Genomic DNA, 19837 nt, shown 5'->3' on the forward strand with positions numbered 1-19837 from the left:
GCAAGCTGCACATTCCGATCAACGTGCTTGACGACCGTGGCAGCCTAACGCACGTTTTCTGTCATGAGCCCCAAAGGAAGCAACTTCCGAACGACCCACGCGTACGGAAGACGAAGAAAGGCGTGGAATAGAGGGAGGAAACTACTCTTAGAAGCGGATGCCGCCAACCTTGTCGACGACGCACGACCGGCGCACGTGGTTCATCGGGAAAGCGCGTGAGGCAGGGCATTATTAAAGGTTTTTTTAAGCTGCACTAATAATTTATTTTTTCTGCCGAACGAGTTTTTCGGACTATTTTTCAGTCCCCACAAGCTTGGAAAATCGGTTGGCGACTGTACGGAGTGCCCTAACTTAACAGCCACACGTTGCTACCAGCCAGAAACTTCGAATTATCCAAATAGAGCCGCGCGGGCCATTCAAATTATCTGGTAGAATTTGCCTTGAAAATGACGGGCCCGCTCAAATTCTTCGAATTAACCGAAATTTCGAATTAACAGAGTTCGAATTATCGAGGCTTTACTGTATAAACATACGAGTGTGTGTGTGAGTGAGTGTACACTATAGCGGTCGCCACACTATGAGGGCCCCCACTTCACTGAAGGGAGCCTTTAAGCCCTGATGGTACTCACGCTGTCACATTAGAATTCCAGCATGACGTACGCAAGCTCGGGCAGCCTTGACTAAATTAGACTGAAAGACAATGACTAGATAGACGGTGTACAATTCTTTGTCATAGTCAATAGGTGGCACTCTGGCTCCTTATCGCCGCCTTTTTATGTGAAAAAAATTACTCCATCTCCTGCTAAAGGGAACCATGCGTGGATGCGAAGCAGCGGGGAGATAGCTTGAGCGGGAGATGGTTTCGCGGCAGCGGCCCAAGCGCTCATCGCGGCGCTGCACAGGAGAGAGAATGAGGCGCGCGTGCTCCGTCATTTTCATACCGCAGAACTACCGTGGCGTCCCCAGCGGAGTATGCATCTGTCGCACCACCTGTCGTGCGCGCCGCTCCGGATTTCTAGAGGAGAGAAAGAGGGGAGCGTAGGAGAGGAGAGAGAGGGGGAGGGGACGCGCATGCGCTGTGGGGGTGTGGGACGTCGCGGGACGCAGGAGGGATGGACAAAGCCCCCGCCATAAGCTGCTTCGTATCTAAAAGGCGGTGATAAGGAGACAGAGTGCCACTGTCATACTGAGAAGGCTGCCCTGGCGCAGCCTTCTCAGTATGTTCTCACCAGCATTGGATGGCTTCCGTGAAACAAGCCCTTTTTTTCTCAGTTATGACTGTAAATGTGAGTGGACAGCTTGAGCTGCACAGCCATTTCTGTCCGAGTGCTTCTTAATCAAGTGCACTGCAACAGCGAAAAATTTTATCGTCGTTTTGAGAAACAAAGTGCGCAATTTCATGGGGTGTAGCAGGTGCAACTATGTTGCACCTGCTACACCCCATGAAATGTAGTAGATGGTGCCCCCACCTGCTGCATGGAGAACTCTTCGAGCCGCACGAGTAGGCAACTGGACATGAGAGTTCGCCAGTCACGTGATGAAGGCGTGCTTCCTGGCGTGGATGAAGACGATGGGCCACCCTCCGCCCAATGGGTGAGCATCTGCTGCACCCAGGTCTGCCGCCCTGACGTGGGCTCGCTGTACTTGAGCCAGTGGCTGCGGGGGCTTGCTGCATCATGCGGAAGGCAATGTGCAAGAATAATACAGCAAAACCTTGTTAATTCAGCCCCCGTTGATTTGGAAATTTGGATAATTCGGCTCTGAAACACCCGTCCCGTCTAATTTCCACAAGGTTATGTGAATTTTCCAAGACTTTGCAGCACTGATTACATAAGCCATGACTATACTCGATTTCCCACAAAGCAGGGAATGCCACAAAGGCTAGAGACTTTCTTCACTGCTTGCACTAGCAATCAAAAAATCGTGGATGACACATGATTGAAATACAGTCAAACCTCGTTAATAAGTAGCTGGCCGGGCACAACGTTTAGGTACGCATTAAACGATGTACGAATTAACCGCCAATGCCAGTTTAGCGGCTACTTACCAGCCGGAAAAGAAGTACGTCACCATGCTCTCAAACACACACGCAGACAGGCTTTATTTGCGGGTATGCAGCAAAAAATCGCTAATCTTCACTTACCGTTGTGGCGGCCTTGCCGCGACGACGGCATCTTCGAATTCGATAAGGCCGCAAGCCAGCTTGTCCCTGAGGTACCGCTTACTAACTAAATTAACAAGCACGGTGTAACGTGTGCACTGGTAAACATCTCGCTCGATGACCGCAGAAATTCGCTGTCAGAACGCTGAGTGAGGAGGCGCGGCAGCAGCACCAAGCATGCCGTCTCTCGCTTCAACGCGAACTAGGCGTCGAAAGCACAGTGCATATGAAGCTACCAGCGCTAGTTGCACTTCCGTCTCCAGATTGCTTTGAAGATGAGGCCCGTACGGGCGTGCACTTTTTCCACGCAGTAGATCGCTTTCAAGATACGGCGGCCGTCGCTAAAGTAAACCCCTCCCTTTCTCGCCTCCCCCGCCGTGCAGAAGCAGCTTGCTTCCGCCCCGCCTTTCTCGCTCGCGTGTGCGAAATAGACAGCTGGCCCTCGCAAGCTTTCGCTCGCACATACAGCGTACGGCGCACGGCAACGATGTTGCCGTGTTTGGACTTTATACAGAACCTCAAAGCCACGTCCACGGTGACGGCAGAAATGCACTTCGCAATAAAATGTGCTTCTGCGCAGTTACTAGATGAATTAGATTCGACGGTGATAGCAAATTCGCACCCCCTACCGGCGGCTTCTTCACGTTATCGGGAGCTCATCTCGGAGGCCATGCTTTTGTGCACGGCAATCGGCAACAACTGCATGAGCAGGAAATTTGTCATCGTGGCCACGTTTCAAGTTCACTATCGCTGGCGGCCGTCGTCCGGGCGTCGCAACTCGAGAATCGAATGTCTGCACACATGAGATTTTGCCGATTTTGTGCCTGTGCGTGTAGATAAGAAACAAAAATAGTATGCACTAACCCAGGGGTTCTCAAGTACGTTCATCCCAGGGAACCCTACTAAGCTCCATAAAGTGCCAAGGAACACCCCCGAATTAACCGAATGTCGAATTGTCGAGGGTATCAAGAAAACAAACAATGCTTCACTACGTCAACACGCTTTTATTTACTCTATGAATCGTCAAATCTTGTTTCTATTTAGCACAAGACCAGTGTGGAAGCTGAAATTCTCTTCACCTCATGACTGATTAGCGCTAGCAGCGGCGAAGGCCTCACGACATCCTTCGCGGCGTGCGTTTTCATCCGAGACGCGCTTTGCACCAACGGGCGCACATCCCGATTATTTTTTCGCCACTCAAGTGCTCGGCAACAAATTGTCCGTCCATCGCGATGTAGCCGGTGCTTTTTATCTTCGACAGCTTTGCACTGAGTCAATGCGAAACTACTGCTTGCCGCAACCGCTGCGGACGAAACCGCGGCCGCTATCGACGCGATCATGGACGGCGACCTTGCGGTTCAGAAGGCAGGCGGCTGACACACGCACCAAGTCAAAACGAAGCTACCTTTCGCTGCAAGACGTGTGGACGAAACTGCGGTCGCTATCGACGCTGCCATGGGAGGCGACTACGCAGTTGGGAAGGCACGCAGCCACCGCGCGCATAGAGTGAAAACGAAACTACTATTTGCCGCAACCGCTGCGGACGAAACTGCGGAGGTTATCGACGTGATCAGAGATAGCGACTACGCACTTACGGAGGCACGCGGCTAGCCGCCAACGCGGTGTTACGCGCGGCGATAAACCCAAGAATACATAAAGGCTTTAAAGGCACAATTAGGCACGAAGCGCTTCGGCGTTGCTGTCAGTCACGTGCCGCGTACGATTGCCGCTGAGGACCACAGCGATGCGGACTGCGCCGCTTCGTTTCGGTTGGACGCTACGCTGTTCTTGCTCTCCTGCGGCGCGCATTTGTGGTGCTCCGCGTTTTTTTTTTTTATTTTTCCTCCAACGTATAGGTCAGTGCGCACGCTATCGGCACCTACCCTATCTACAAATAGGAGATAGGCGCATGGTGGTAAGCTACGGCCTCCGAGATTCAAGTGCGAAAGCTTAGGCGCGCTGCCCGGTCTCAGAGGTTGGGTGGCTACAAGCTGGTTGCGTATTTATTGCGCAGTTCGTGCGTTGCTGTTAAGCACTGTGACGGGCTTTTTGACACTCGGGCATGGGTAATGGAGGTTCTTTGGATCAAGCGCACCTCGTGTTCGCCGCTTTAGACACTTGTCGAGAGCGGGACCAGGGAAAATTTATCAGTGGCTTGCGGAACCCCGAGCAGGGGCCTGCGGAACCCGTAGGTTCCGCGGAACCCACTTTGAGAACCCATGCACTAACCATTTGGGGAGCAATGAGCGACTACGATTTAAGCGGTCAGCCAATACATGGGGTTCAATGGGGGCTCGGTGGGGGAATCTTCACGACTACGTTTAAACCGCCATTACACATTAAGCGGGTACGTATTAATGAGGTTTGAATGTATAGAGGTACGCGCCATGTAACTTGGTGTAACATGAAGTCTCATACTTTTGTGGCAGAAAACATGAAGTTTAGTACGTCGAAAGTGCCGCAGTTACGAACCTATAAGCCGCTGAACAAGTGAAACAACACTTCTCTGCAACCAGCAATTGCTGTGGTTGCTGATCACAGAAATGTGTCGTTTCGCTCGCCCGGTAGCTACCAAAACATAGTAGTCACACACACACGAACCTATAAGCCCCTGAACAAGTGAAACAACACTTCTCTGCAACCAGCAATTGCTGTGGTTGCTGATCACAGAAATGTGTCGTTTCGCTCGCCCGGTGACTACCAAAACATAGTAGTCACACACTGGAAGCACAATGTTGTCTAAATAGTGTATGATTTGACGTAACTTTGAAATTATAGTTGTATTATACATAACAGTAGAAAATGTAGCCGATCAAAAACAACTGATTATCCAATTGCACCATGCAGGCAATTTTTGACCCAATAATCTCGAAAAAAAAAAGTTGCATGTTAAAATCAGGTAAATACCGAAATCAGACATTTTGAGCTATCGTTATTGTTTGAAAATCTTCCTAAGGCATGTCAAAAATAGGTGTTTTCAAAGGAAGACTTCTTTTTTTAAGTGTATTTAATGCATTGACTGTCCCCTAAGCTCTGCTGAGACATGCTGCCAGTAATGGGGTCGCTAATGGGCTCGCTCTAGGAGTCTGGCATGTTCATCTCACCGGTCAAGCACGAATTATCCGGCGAGGGCCAATTTTAAAATCGCAATGACGAAACTTTTGACTCATAGGCACCGACCGGGACCTTCGGTGGGGATCAAATTAACCCAAAAAATTTCATTAACTGGAGTCAAATTAACGGAAGTCTACTGTATAATTCTCTTAAGTTGATGGAAAACTGGACAAGTTGGTAGGTTCATGGCTAATAAAAAGTCGCAGTTTCATCGAAAGGTGAAGCATCGATTACGATAGCAAATTAGTAGACAGCTATACGAAGCAAGGATAGTAGTTTTATAATCCGTATAAACTTGGAAACAATCACTTACCAACTAAATTAACAAGCATAGTGTGAGTGTGCACAGGCAAACATGAACACATCACACTAGATGACCGCAGACAGTGGCTGTCAAAACGCTGGTATGTAGAAGCGCGGCAGCAGCAGTGAGCTAAGGGACCTTCGTGCCGTCTATTGCTTTAATGAAAACTGCGCGGCGAGAACACAGCACGCATAAAGGTATGAGCCATCAACGCACATAGCCCCGCCCCTAATGCAGATCGCATTCAAGATCGAACCCGTGAAACCATGCAATACGCAGTTGCTGCTGGAGTACAATGCTGCCCCCCTTCATACCCTCCCCTGGGACCTTTCACACGATGAAAGACAGCACGTTTCCTCCCTGCTTTCCTTCCTTCCAGGTGCGAGATTGAGCCGCGAACGTCAGCTTTCAGTCACACATACAGCATACGGCGCACGGCGATGGTGTTATTGCCCTTGGACTTTAGAGGAACATCATGGTGACGACGATGGCAAAAATGTGCCTGGAGTGTCCATATAATTTCTATTGCAATAATAACAGCGCAGTGAAATTGAAGATGTGTTGCATCACTGGCCTTCGACTTCGTTTTCAGTCCGCTGTTATTATTAGCCATAATTCTCTTCCCAGCATGTAGCAACAACATGGAGAACTTCTTGTTTCTTTTATGATTTTCTCACTAGCATTTCGACAATGGATTCGTCGCCATCGGCACACATAGAAGCTCACCCGCTCCATGGAAGGGGTAGTAGTCGATGAGGAGCTTTTCCAGCAGGATCTGGAGAGCAGCACCCCCTTGCAATGGGCCCCAATTAGATCGTGTCTCTGCACACATAGCATAAACACCAAGATTCAGAGGGTGGCTGGCAACACTGGTAATTGAGGATGCGAACTGCAAGTGGGTAGGTAGGTGGTTGAGTTGGGCATGTTTCTTGACTTCCATGCAAAACAGTCAAACAAGCAAGAATACAACAAGAGCACTCACTGGAAATAACATGCTCACTTTGCGGACTGTCCACTACACTGTGGTGGGCACTGCTTAGAAGTAAAAAAAAAGTGAGGTGGTGCAGAACACGGGAGAGGATAAGTGTTACGTTAAAAACATTTACGGCGATCTTTGGTTTGTGTCTCTGCCTCGCCCTCGTTATTTCTACAACACTATCATCAGCTAAAGTACACCCACTGCAAGATGCAGGTCCAACAACTATGCTTGCAGATATCCTAAACTCCCATTCCATCCGAATTTATGCCACCCACAATTTCTTTTCCCTCACACAAGCCACTCTGTTAAACCACAAGTCCTCATCTACATTAGAACATGTTTTTTTTTACAGTGTTTCTCTGCCATTCACTGCGATGCTCCTCTAGCCCGAATGGCTTTTACAATAGGTTTACGAACTAACGTATTGTGCAGTGCTATCACAACACCTTTCTGTCCAAAAACAATTTACGTTGTAGTCGTACGCTGGAAACATGCTGAAAACAGTGATAGGTGAGCGCGATAGTGATTACACGCCGTCATTGGTGGGACGCCGACAACAAGTGCAGACCGGGCTGTAAGAAAGCAATAGTTTGTTTATCAAGCTGATGTACCTGTGTTTCATGGTTTCTGAAGTGTTGAATTATTTTTACAATAATACAGTAAAACCCCGATTACATGATTTTCTCGGAATCACAGGAAAATGTTGTACATAAATCCAACCAACAAAAATTATGTCTATAATACACGGTTTCGCACAAAAAGTTGCGTGCAGCTTCAATTTAAGTTATATGCTAATACTCTGCGGGACTCAGAAACCAAAACAGCCCAAAAAGTAAATGCGAAAATAATACTGCATTGCAGATACCACTCACGCTTTACTGGAGAGAATTAGCACACCGTGTACCGCAGTCCGCACCCACCAGCAGACTAAAACGCTCATTACTCATTTACAGACTAAACAAATCAGTCAATTTATTATAGACTTCCTTTGAGCCACGCAGCAAGAGCCATTTTTCAAATGCAGCAACATCTGCAAGGAGGTCACCTACGGCGTCATCGCCAGCACAGACAAATTTTCTAATATTGTCAATGCTTACAGCACATCTGCGAACGCAGGCACAAGCACGGCAGCATATGTGACGTCGTCCTCGTCAAAGGTGGCAGGGAGCAGTGTCGGCATGATATGACGACCCGCGCAAAACCCGAAACCCAACGACAGATGTGTGAGAAGTCTTGTGTGCTTGCACATAAACAAAGCTCGGTACTGCGTGTGTGAATGATCTGCATGACTTCCAGTGGCTAATCAGTGCGATCTTCACATGCTTTCATGCTGTGGCGAATGCATCTGGTGACGGGAGCAGGCCCTGTCGAGAGAACATGCCGAGAGATAGAAAGTGCAATGACATTGCAACAGAGAGATGAAGGTGGTTGAGCGAGGTGAAAAGGGGAAAGGGAAACGAATGATGAAATCGCAATAAACGAGGGAGAAGTTAAAAGGAGGCTAGGACGAAGCTCGGAAAGCAGTCGCAGCTTTCCGTATTCGAAGGGGCGCTCTGCCCTTCCTGCCAGAAGGGACAGCGCTGCAAGAAAGCTGCTGAAAGTAGGCAGCACTTTTTACACGTCCGCCATTGGGTTTGGGCTTTTTTGGAGTTTGTCGTATGAGATGGCACGTATGTAATCCCATGTTGTGTATTCAAGCTCTTTAATCATCATCATCATCAGCCTATATTTATGTCCTGTGCAGGACGAAGGCCTCTCCCTGCTATCTCCAATTACCCCTGCCTTGCGCCTGCAAATTTCCAAACTTCATCACCCCAACTAGTTTTCTGCCATCCTCAACTGCGCTTTCCTTCTCTTGGTATCCATTCTGTAACTCTCATGGTCCCCCTGTTATCCATCCTACGCACTACATGGCCTGCCAAGCTCCATTTGTTCCTCTTAATGTCAACTATAATATCGACTATCCCCGTTTGTTCTCTGATCCACACCGCTCTCTTCTTGTCTCTTAACGTTAGGCCTAACATTTTTAGTTCCATCGCTCTTTGTGCAGTCCTTGTTCTCGAGCTTCTTTGTTAACCTCCAAGTTCTTGCCTCATACAATAACACCAGTAGAATGCAATGATTGTACTTTTTTCTTTTCAACGACAGTGGTAAGCTGCCAGTCAGGAGGATTTGGCAATGCCTGCCGTACGCATTCCAACCCAATTTTATTCTTCTGTAAATTTCCTTCTCATGATCAGAGTCCCCTGTGAGTAATTGACCTAGATAAACATACTACAGTAAAACCTCAATAATTCGAACTCGGTTAATTCGAAGAATTTGAGCAGTCCCGTCATTGTCGATGGAAATTCTGCCGGATAATTTGAATGGGCTGCGCGGCTCTATTCGGATAATTCGAAGTTTCCGACTGGCAGCAATGTGCGGCTGTTACGTTATGGCACTCCGTACAGTCGCCAACCAATTTTCCGAGCTCGTGGGGACTGAAAAATAGTCCGAAAAACCTGTTCGGCCGAAAAAAATAAATTATTAGGCCCCTTAGTGCGGCTTTAAAAAAATCTCTAATAATGCCCTGCCTCATACTACGCTTGGAAGGGGATCGACTTGCTTGGATTTGCGCAGAAGTGGCGTCGTCTCCGCGTACAGTCGACACGAACGTCACCGCGTTGGCGATCTCTGCCAACGGAGTTCGCCATGGAGATCGAAGAAACGAGCTTCGCACCGCTTCTTAGCTCTCGCGAAGGCACAGGAGGTAGCGCCGATCACCGAGACATTGGTCTCCGAGACACCTGCTCAGTGTACACGCCACGTTCAAAATAGCAACCAAAACTTTAAGAGAAAAAAAAACTTACTAACTGAATTAACAAGCGTGGTGTCAGCGCGCACAAGCAAACATGAATAGATCACACTCGATGACCGCAGACAACCACTGTCAAAACGCTGGCGCGAACGAGCGTGGCCGCCGCAGCGAGCGAAGGTGCGTGCGGTCTATCGCTTCAACGGAAACAGAGCGGCGAAAGCACAGCGCATACAAAGGTCAGAGCCGTCTGGAGATCGCTTTCAAGATACGGTGCACGCGACAACCCGCACCGGCGCTAAGTACGCAGTCGTTAGCAGAGTAGAAGTCGACCCCCCCCCTCCCTCCCACCCTGCCTTCATGCTTTCCTCCTTTTGCGTGGGAGATTGCGTCGCCAGTTCCCCTTGCGCCCGGTTGCAAGATACGCATTTGATGCCGCAGCTCAGCGCCGACCCCCCTCCCTCCCATACCCCCACAGCCTTTGGGGCGACGGAGGAAGTCGCGTTTGCGCTTCGCCATGCTGTTCGCTCTCCATGAAAGCGCGCTTTCACTCGCACATACGGCACGCGGCGACGATTTTATCGCTCTTGGACTTTATATGGAACCTCGCAACGGTGACGGCAGAAATCCGCTTGAAGTGCCCATTATAATTGATATCGCAATAAAAACAACATCCCACAATAAATGCTTACGACGATAGTGCTCACCGCATATACTAGAAAGAAAAAAGAGAAAGTGCAGTACTCTGGGCGTTTTGTCAGCCAAGGAGGAGCTGGCATGGCCTCCAAGACTGTAGGATGACACGAGCTCTTTATTGATAGCGCGCACCTCCCAATCTTGGAGGCTATAGAGCAAGCCACTGGAATCCAAGTCCAGTTCAAAATCCAACATGGCGTCCTCCAAGATTGGGTAGCGTGGCTCGGCACGAGCGATTTAGTCTGGAAAATTGAATTTGTGGTCTCAATTCGTCCGAAAAATTGAGTGCGAAAATGCATGAACTCAATGGGAACCCTGACAGTGCATTTTTGAAGTCCGGAATATCCCGCAAGTCTAAATTTTTAGAGTCAAGCCCCCCACGCCCGCTTTAGTGGTAGTTATCGATTCCGTGAACATTGACCGCAACTTTGTTAGATGCAGTGCGAGTGATATTTATATGATACGTGTTGTGAGGCGGCTGGAGAGCATGGCACTTGGGGCGGTGAACTACCGCGCCAAGTAATCCCGCATCAGTGATTACTTCAAGTAATCTTTCTCGGACATCGAAAATAAAGGCGATTTATTTTTGCAGCAAGTTCTTGCTTGTTTTCTTTTTTTATTCATTTCGGTTAATTCGAAAATCCACTTAAATCGAAGAATTTTCATTGTCCAGGCGACCTTCGAATTATCGAGGTTTTACTGTACTTTACAGACTCTAGAGGCTGACTGGTGATCCTGAATTCTTGTTCCCTTGCCAGGCTATTGAACATTATCTTTGTCTTCTGCATATTAACCTTCAACCCCACTCTTACACTTTCTAGGTTAAGGTCCTCAATCATTTGCTGCAATTTGTCCCCATTTTGCTGAATAGGACAATGTTATCTGCAAACCGAAGGTTGCTGAGATATTTGCCATTAATCCTTACTCCTACGCCTTCCCAGTCTAAGAGCTTGAATACTTCTTCTAAGCATGCAGTGAATAGCATTGGAGAGATTGTGTCTCCTTGCCCGACACCTTTCTCAATAGGTAACTTTCTACTTTTCTTGTGGAGAACCAAGAATATCCGCGGATATTCTTGTGTAACATTGGCATACTTAAGCAGACGTGTTGTATTTTCTGGTTTGATTTGTGTAGCGCTCGTGTTCGTAGCGATCTTTGAAGCTTATTATGATTTCTCCACCCTGTATCGGCCTTTGGGCTAACAGTATCAATTAATAAATAATAAAGTAAATAAATAAATCTGCCCTGGCTCGCTGGCTCGTTCAGAAAGATAAAAGGATGTCACTACGTTTAGTTTTATTCAGGAGGCTTACTTGCGCCGAGCGAGCAAGTGACCCTCTCCCGCAGCGAAGCCTATCATCAGTGGCGAACAAAGGCGCCAGAGTGAAAGTAGTGTGCAACGGAACAGACAACTGTTACTCCGTGCCACTTTCTGCACGCCTGGCATGCCTAAAGTCACCCTAACCAAGACCCTATTGGCTCCCTCCCACAGCTTGCGCAGAAAAGGAGCCAATCGCGACTGAGAAATTCGATCCAAATCTGGCTCGATTGCAATCGAAAATGCGCGATGTGACCCCCATATTAGACATCCGTGGAGCAGAGTGCTATTTCAGCTCTAATTTTTTAGCATTTATGAAGTAGTTGCTTTTAATGAATTACCACCGCTTTTATCAAATTTTTTTGCCATCCCGTTCATTTCTTTACAACGAGTTTAATGTAATTCTATAAACCCCAGTTTGATATATCCAACTTCGACTGTATGCACAATGTCCAGTTCGTTATGATAAAGCTATATTACATATTACCATAAAATTCCAAGCAAGTGGCCCCCCTCATGAAGTTCAACTGTATAAAATGAGGCAGTCTTTTACTGGACAGAAGGTTCAAGGCAATATACAAAAAAAAAAAAAAACAGGCCATTCTACTGTCTCTTCTAAAAGCATCCAGAAGCTCTTGACATAAGAATGCAAGGCTGTTTGCAATTTAAGAGACATTCGATCTTTATTGTTTAGCACAGTATTGCAAGGTAAGCAATGGCAAACACTACCTTTAGCACATCACCTATTTCAGGCACCCTTCTAAGGTAGAAGATGCTGCAAGCTAATACGACAGCTTGCATTAAATATGCCATATTAGCAACGAAGTGATCTGGCAGAGATATAGTCTGTAGCAAATGAGGAAGCAGCATTGACAAAAAGGTGCAGACAGAAATACACTGCGTCAAGGTAGAAAAAAAAAGAATTGATGAGAAACATTCTGGTAACGCACATTACCCATGTAGGCCTAATGCCACAGCTGAGACAAATTATAATAAATAGAGTGTCACGTTCGAGTAACTTGTCAGAGGGGCAAACTTACGGCCTGGCAAGCAACCTGCAACGGCACATGGACATTAGCTCGCATGAAGAAACACAGAGGCGACATAAGGAGGCAACACTCAAGTGTGTGCTCACCCTTGGGGTCCATGTCATCACAGAGGTGTAGGTCTATACGAGTGCAGAACATGTGGTACGAGGTCTCAAGCACATCATGTTGCCGAAAGAATTCCACCAGGGGCTCTTGGGGGCTCCTCCTCCGCCACCCCCGCCCCTTTGCGACGAAGGGGGCGCGGAGGAAGTCGAAAAGTGGTCGGGGGTTGGCAAGGTCGAGCTGGCAGCGCGGTGACGGCGCCCCTGGGCGGCTGCCTTCCGCACCAGGGCAGCCAGGGAGTGCCCCAAGTGCAAGGCTGCCACCAGCTGCGCGTCGGTCAGGGCCCAGAGCAGCTCGTCTAGCACCAGGACCAGGCGGCTGGCAACCAGGCTGCAGTCTGCATGAGAATTAAATGACTAAATATTTTTTGACATTTCAACACAATGCAGAGGCCAGGAGAGACACCACGTTGGTGAGCTGTGGATTAATTTCAACCGTCTGTAGAAGCACACCCAAATCCAGGTACACGAGTGCTTTGGCACCAGAATGCAAAACTGTGGCAGTTGGTGTGGACACGCGACTGTGTGCTCTGCAGCAAAAGAACATAAGGATGAAGAGCAGAGAACAGTACGCAAATAGGATTGATTGACCAAATGACTTAATTACACTGCATAAGCTAAGCCAACATGAAAGGGAACGTGTGATTGATACTTAAGCAACAATTACTGCACAATTGTGGCCTCAAACTTTAACTCGCTGACACTATCTTTTTTTTTTAACCCTTTCAGGGTCAATACCGTACATGTACAGCCTCCGCGAACACCCTCAAAATGGTCAATGGCGTACATGTACGGTATCGCTGGTACATTTAAATAGTGCGCCTCTTTCGATCATTTCTTTCGCTTGGCATGTGCTGCCACTCGACGGAAACACGTGGAATTTTTTACTTGCGCCAATGCCTCTCCGGGGGTTTTCTTTTTTATGGCAACGGCGCGTTGGCTATTGCTCGCGCATCCGGGCGTGCGCGCGCGGCGGCGACAAGTCCGCGATTCTTTTGATTAGTTCTTTCGCTTGGTATGTGCTGCCACTTGATGGGAACACGTGGTATTTTTTACTTGCGCCAATGCCTCTCCTTTTGTTTTTTTTAATGCCAACGGCGCATCAGCTATCGCTCGCGCATCCGGGCGCGCACATGCGCGGCACCTGCAGCAAGTTACGGTTTTCTCCTGCGGCGGATCCCACTTGTTGCACACGCTAAACTAATGGCTATCTGGTTTCAAATCTCTCAAAGGGTGACTGCTTGTTACTCGATCGTTTAACGGCCACCGCGGCGCGATTACACCTGTTCCCGGGCATAAACGATGCTGCCTTTTTGCGTTTCCTTTTTTGGAGCTCTATTACACCTTGTTGGCGATAAGACGAAGGCTTCTCACTTGTTTCGGTTTCCGGACGTGCACACAACCATTTTTCAGTGCGTCTATCTTCTTATTTAACAATAAACATTGTGTATTTACACCACAAACAATTTTTTCCTCACTTTACTGTCACTTTAAAAAAATTAGGACCATACTTTTTCGGAAAACGTTCTTTCGAAGAATTTAAATCGGCAATAAAAAAAAGACCCTAGGGGGTCGCATTTGGCAAAACAAATGCGACCCTCAAAGGTTTAAGTAGCTCTGATGTTGAACAACCTGTTTATTCATACTTTCTTGATTTAAGTGCAAAAACTGCTGTTCTGGCTACTTGTGTGTGTCTAGGAGCTATGCAGCACAGCACCACTAGACGCAACATGGACATGACAAGCAGGTGACCGCAAGCTTGAAAAACAAAAACTCTTCTTAGGGCAAATTCATGCCTGCTAACCAAAAGTGCGAACTGGCAGGATTGATAAGGCATCTATGTGGCCATCGAATCAAAAGATGCTGCTGGTAACAGACCCCTCGTACAGTTGACTTCCGTTAAAAGTGTGCATATGCTTCCAATGGCACTACGCCGCACTTACAGTGGAACAGATAAGTGAAGCTGCTTGTCAGCGATAGAATTGGCGGTGATGGCTAAAAATGGCGACGTGTAACGACTCACGAGGAGATTCGCTGGCGCCGGAAAAGGAAACTAAGTGCACGCTTGCGTTCTCACGTGATACAGGTGGGCAAGTACTGCAGGGGAGCTGCAGTGGTGGGCACCTACTGTGCTCATGGCTTTACTTGTTCACATGGGATCTAGCGGCCCGAAAATGTATCATACGAATCCAGTCGCACTATGTACTGAATGTTAGTGCCAAAAGACCTTGTTTTCCGGGAACGTATTAGCCCGTAAAAAATAAGCGTAGCTGTATTGGGTAATTTCTCGTGTTTTCAAATGCCAAAATTTGGAACCGGAAATTCATTTAAAACAGGGTCATATCAAGAAGGTTATACTGTACACGCTCGAAATCTGCAAGTGGAACAAACATACAAACAACTCAAATTACACAAAGGCCACAATGCAACAAGTTTTCACAACAATATAATTCTATCAAGTTATGTCACAAATATAATCATAAAATACAATACAGTATAGACCACTTATAACGTAACCGCTTATAGTGCAGGACCAGATATAGTGCGGTCTTTTCCTACTCCCGTAAAATTTCCCATAGCACTCCATGTATACACGTATCGCTTATAGTGCAGTTGCGGGAAACGAAATACCGGTTACAGTGTGGCTGCCCGGGAGTAAGGAAGTCAGCGGAGACGGCGAACGCTTTCCTCAAACAGGCGCCCCAAGGAGTGCTCGAGGAAGAGAGAGAGACGAAGTGGAGGAGAAGGGCACGTCGTGCGAACGAACAGCCAGTGAGGCTGAAACCAGAATCTTGAGTGTGAGTCGTGAAATATCACGGCGCGCATAGCAAGCGATGGTCAATGCTTGCTTTGCGATAATGGCAGTAAACGAACCTTCAGGGAGCGGGCGGCGCCAGCACAGCACGGCGGAGACCGTGGAATGTGAGGGAGGAGGTCGGCAGGGAAGCGGATTTCGCCTCGGCAACACCGCCACTTCGGTGGCTCCCCTCACCTTCCCTCGTAGCTCCCTCACTTTCGACTGTCACCATGCGCGCCCGCCGCCGTTCAGGCGCTGCCGCTCCGGCCTACCCGGTGCCAGCTCCCCGAAGTTTCGTTTTCTGCCGTTATCGGGAAGCGGGCGTTTGCCAGCGTGGGCAGTTTCGTTGGCCGGCCTGGAACAGTGCCGCTGCTTGCCTCTGCGCCGTAGTCGCAGCGTAAAAGGTCAACACGTGACTAGAAAGTAGAGGAAGCATAAAGGAGAAAGAAGGGTTCACTGCCATTTTCTACGCATGGCTACGGTAGCTGGCTACGGTAGCGTGGCTGAGGCGTCGGCACGTACACGCATGTTCCGGCGCAACGCAGAATCGGCGACCTTGCCATTTGAGAGAGGGTGAAATTTGCTCCGCGTTTTTTTTTTCTTTCTTTTTTTTTTTTTTGTTCGCGCGCGACATTGAGGGGTCTCTCCTAAGCTTTTACTCTGTGGCGGTGGCGGAGCAATGCCGGTCGGAGGCGCCGCCGCGTGATTTGGTTCGAATTAACGAGATTCGACTGTAAATTGAATGCAAACGTTCTAGCCGCATTCCTCGACTGTCGCATACGCGTGGCGGCTCAGTGCACATGTTTTGCATGTGTGCGGGCCTTGAAAATTGCTGCTTTGGTTATAGTGCGGTACCGCTTATAGTGTGGATATTCGCGACTCCGGCGACTTACGTTATACCGTATTTATTCGAATCTAGGCCGATAGTTTTTTTTCAAATAATCACACACGAAACTCTAGGGTCGGCTTAGATTCGAGGATTTTAAAAAACGCGCCAGTTTTTAACTGAAACTGATAAATATGGTGATAAATTGTTAGCGCCATCTAGAAAAGTCAGTATCGCAGCCGCTACTAGCCGCGCCAGTAGCCAGCTGAAGTACACGAGCGACGTCGCCATTTTGACCTGCGTCGTATCGGTAGTATCGGTATGGTGCAGCATCGGCGCGCGGTGTGGCGTTATCGTAATGGCACCAAATGGGCGATGCCACTATAGTGCCGCATTCTAAACGAATACTGTATTTACTCGAATCTAACGCGCACTTTCAACACGACCCTAAATCTGCGTCGGCATTTCAAAATGGCCGCCTCGCACGCGCGTCGTGCCTAGCTACCGTAGCATGCGGAAACTTCCTCCGTGTGCTGCAGTACACGTGCTTAGGCAATAGTCTACCGTCTGTCTTCACGTTCTCAGCGTCTGCTCTATCTATCAGCATGAAGTACCGAGTTCATCATGATGCCGCATTTAAAAGGAAAGTGATCATCTGTGCGGAGACGGACGGAAATCGGGCCGCATCACGGGCGTTCGGAGAATCCGAAACTTGCGAGCGGGACTGGCGCAAACAGAAGGAGAGGATTTTCGCCAGCAAAGCAATGCGGAACGGTTTCAGTGGACCGAAGCAGGACGTAATCTGCGACGATCCACTCCGGCGATACGATCAGGCTTGGCCCTATCTTGAAAGCAATCTGCGACTGGTAAAGTCCGCCGCGCGCCGTGTTTTCGCCGCGTTGAAGCGAGAGGCATGCTAGCACGAAGGCGCGCTTCGTCTCCAGCGTTTTGACAGTTCCTTTCCGCGGTCAACGAGCGAGGTGTGTTCATGTTTGCTTGAGCGCGCGTGACATAGCGGTCTACTAATTTGCTACCGCATTCGATGCATCGCCTTTCGGGCGAAACTGCGACTTTTTTTATTCATCGCAACATCAGTGCATCGGGAGGAAATCTATTTTTCCAAATTTTTCCTCGCGGAAAACGGGTGCGCGTTACAATCGAGGAAGCGTGAGAATCGAGTAAATGCGGTAGTTGTGCTAGCCGAGAGGCATCGTCAAACGTTCAAACCGGGCGGAACTTCGGCATCGGTCTGTCGTTGGAGGGGGCCACGGGAGATGGTTTTTGCGTGCACCGCAACGTGCGCTCCTTCCAAAAATGCAGCATCTCTAATGCGCTGGATGGTACTGAATATAGCGCACTGTTTGAAGATGTCAGCAGTAAGGAAGATAGCGACGAGGCTAGCAGCGATGGTGACATAGAATGAGCTCGGCATGTTCAAATTTAATAAATGGTGTTTCATTTTGCGAATGCTGTCCTCGCTTTTTCGTTCGGCCTACATTCGAGGTAAGTTTTTTTTTTTTTCGGACTTCGAACTTTTGGGGGGTCGGCTTAGAATCGGAGTCGGCCTAGATTCGAGTAAATACGGTAAGCGCTCTACACTGTATTTATAGTTTTGCTAACATGTTGCTATGGTATGATATTTGATATTGTATTGGTATTAGTATAGTATTGGCAGTATTGCTATAATATGTACAGTATGTTTCTTTTTCCTATCTTTTTTTTTCATTTTTTTTTCATTCTTTTAATCACCTTTTTTTTGTTATTCTTCATCCAACACTCATATACTTGAGCATGTTCGACATTTTATATATAGACATATGCACATTACGTGTGTATTCTGTATGCATTATGTACGTTAGCACGTACGCATTTAAAACAATATGTACTCGCATGCCCCACTTGAAATGTTTATGGGGCACAGTCCTCTGTCAAGACAATTGTGACTTTTCGACTGGGTACCCCGACACTTGATTGTCGAAATAAAGATTTGATCTTATTGATTTGATCACAAAGTGGTTATTGAAGGACTGCCGAGGAGTAGGCGGTGTGATCCGATTAGCAGCTAAATAAGCTGGAATAGGCTGATGCAAGACAGGAATAAAATTGGTGATAAACTGCGAGAGGCCTTTGTTCTGCGGTGGACATAAAATAGGATGATGATGATGAAACACTGACCAGCGAGGCGTTTCTTGAGCACAATGCGGCAGCGTGCCCCGTTGGTGATTAGGCGCAGTGGTGCTCCGGCATGAGCTCCCCGGGCATGCGCCTCTAGGCGCATCATCTGCCATTGGAGTTGTCGGAAGAGCAGCAGCTGGTCGGGACCTTTGATGCGGCAGAGGCGCAGGTCACCGGGGTCCCAGCGTGGCGTCCGGCTGTCCAGCACCACCCGAGACAGCTAAGCAACCGGACACAAAAAGGAAACAGGTTATGCCTTATTCACCTGAAGAATAGCAGCTATAGCAGACATGACTAAGCTAGACACTAACTCGCAAATTACCTTAGAAAGGTGCCCTGCAAGCCCTCTTAAGAAAGGTGGGCAACATGACTGATATCGGAGGATATCGTCTCGTAATGTTTTCATAATGAACGAGAGGAAAGGGAACCGAGGGGCCCGATTTTTATTAATCATATCATAAGAAGTAGTAGAGTAGCAGTCTGGGTCAGTTGGTACATACTGAATAGTAAAAACCAGTCAAAAAACGAAGGACAGAGAAATAGACGTGGCACACACGACGACTGGACTAACAACTGTGCTTTATTAAGAACCCCGTCTCTCAGGAAAACCCGGCGAGCATGCGCAGCTCAATGAGAGGCTGCGAGAACACTACAATTCTTGGAATTCCTCTGATGGAGCAAATCTGCCTCGCCATTGTCGGGAATGCGGCTGCGTCCCGCTTTTTTCCAATGTTAAAATCCTTGGTAGGGGCAAGGGCAAGACGGAGCGTGAAATGCTTGAAGCTTAGCATATCAATTTGCAAGGGGATAATTGCATCAGTTCTATCTCTCTCTCACTGATGCAGAAGGAACTTAGTTTCCTATCGCACTGGCGTTAGCTACGTGGCGTTTTGCAATCACCTTTGTTCGTTTGTGGGTGTCGGCTTTTGAGCTGCGCATGCTCGCCGGGTTTTCCTGAGAGACGGGGTTCTTCAATAAAGCACAGTTGTTAGTCCAGTCGTCGTGTGTGCCACGTCTATTTCTCTGTCCTTCGTTTTTTTGACTGGTTTTTACTATTCCATATCATAAGAAGCCAACAAACATAGACACCAAGGAGAACATAGGAGAAATTGCTTCTACTTTACTAATTGAATTAAAGAAATGATAAGTTAATGGAAATGAAAGTGGATGAAAAAACAACTTGCCGCAGTTGGGAAACGATCTCACATCTTCGCATTACGCGTGTGATGCTCTTACCAATTGAGCTACCACGGTGCTGTTTTCCCATCCACTATCTGGGGTATTTATGTTTTACTACTACAGTATAGACCACTTATAACGTCACCGCTTTTAGTGCAGGACCGGATATAGTGCGGTCTTTTCTTACTCCCGTAAATTTTCCCATAGCACTCCATGTATACACGTATCGCTTATAGTGCAGTTGCGGGAAACGCAATCCAGTTACAGTGCGGCTGCCTGGGAGTACGGAAGTCAGCGGAGACGGCGAACGCTCCCCTCAAACGGGCGCCCCAAGCGAGTGCTCG

At 48.0% G+C, this 19837-nt stretch overlaps 1 protein-coding gene across 1 annotated transcript in view; it reads right to left on the reverse strand.

Moving 5' to 3' along the window:
* LOC119448996 (UHRF1-binding protein 1-like) overlaps nucleotides 1–19837 on the reverse strand; it is a 112875-nt gene that overhangs the window by 47610 nt on the left and 45428 nt on the right. The window contains 5 exon segments of the mRNA XM_049666603.1: nucleotides 1470–1669; nucleotides 6306–6401; nucleotides 12502–12697; nucleotides 12730–12854; nucleotides 18315–18534. Of these exon segments, the coding sequence (XP_049522560.1) occupies nucleotides 1470–1669; nucleotides 6306–6401; nucleotides 12502–12697; nucleotides 12730–12854; nucleotides 18315–18534 (837 nt within the window).

Source organism: Dermacentor silvarum, chromosome 4 (genome assembly GCF_013339745.2).
Source record: "Dermacentor silvarum isolate Dsil-2018 chromosome 4, BIME_Dsil_1.4, whole genome shotgun sequence".
NCBI classification, from domain to species: domain Eukaryota; kingdom Metazoa; phylum Arthropoda; class Arachnida; order Ixodida; family Ixodidae; genus Dermacentor; species Dermacentor silvarum.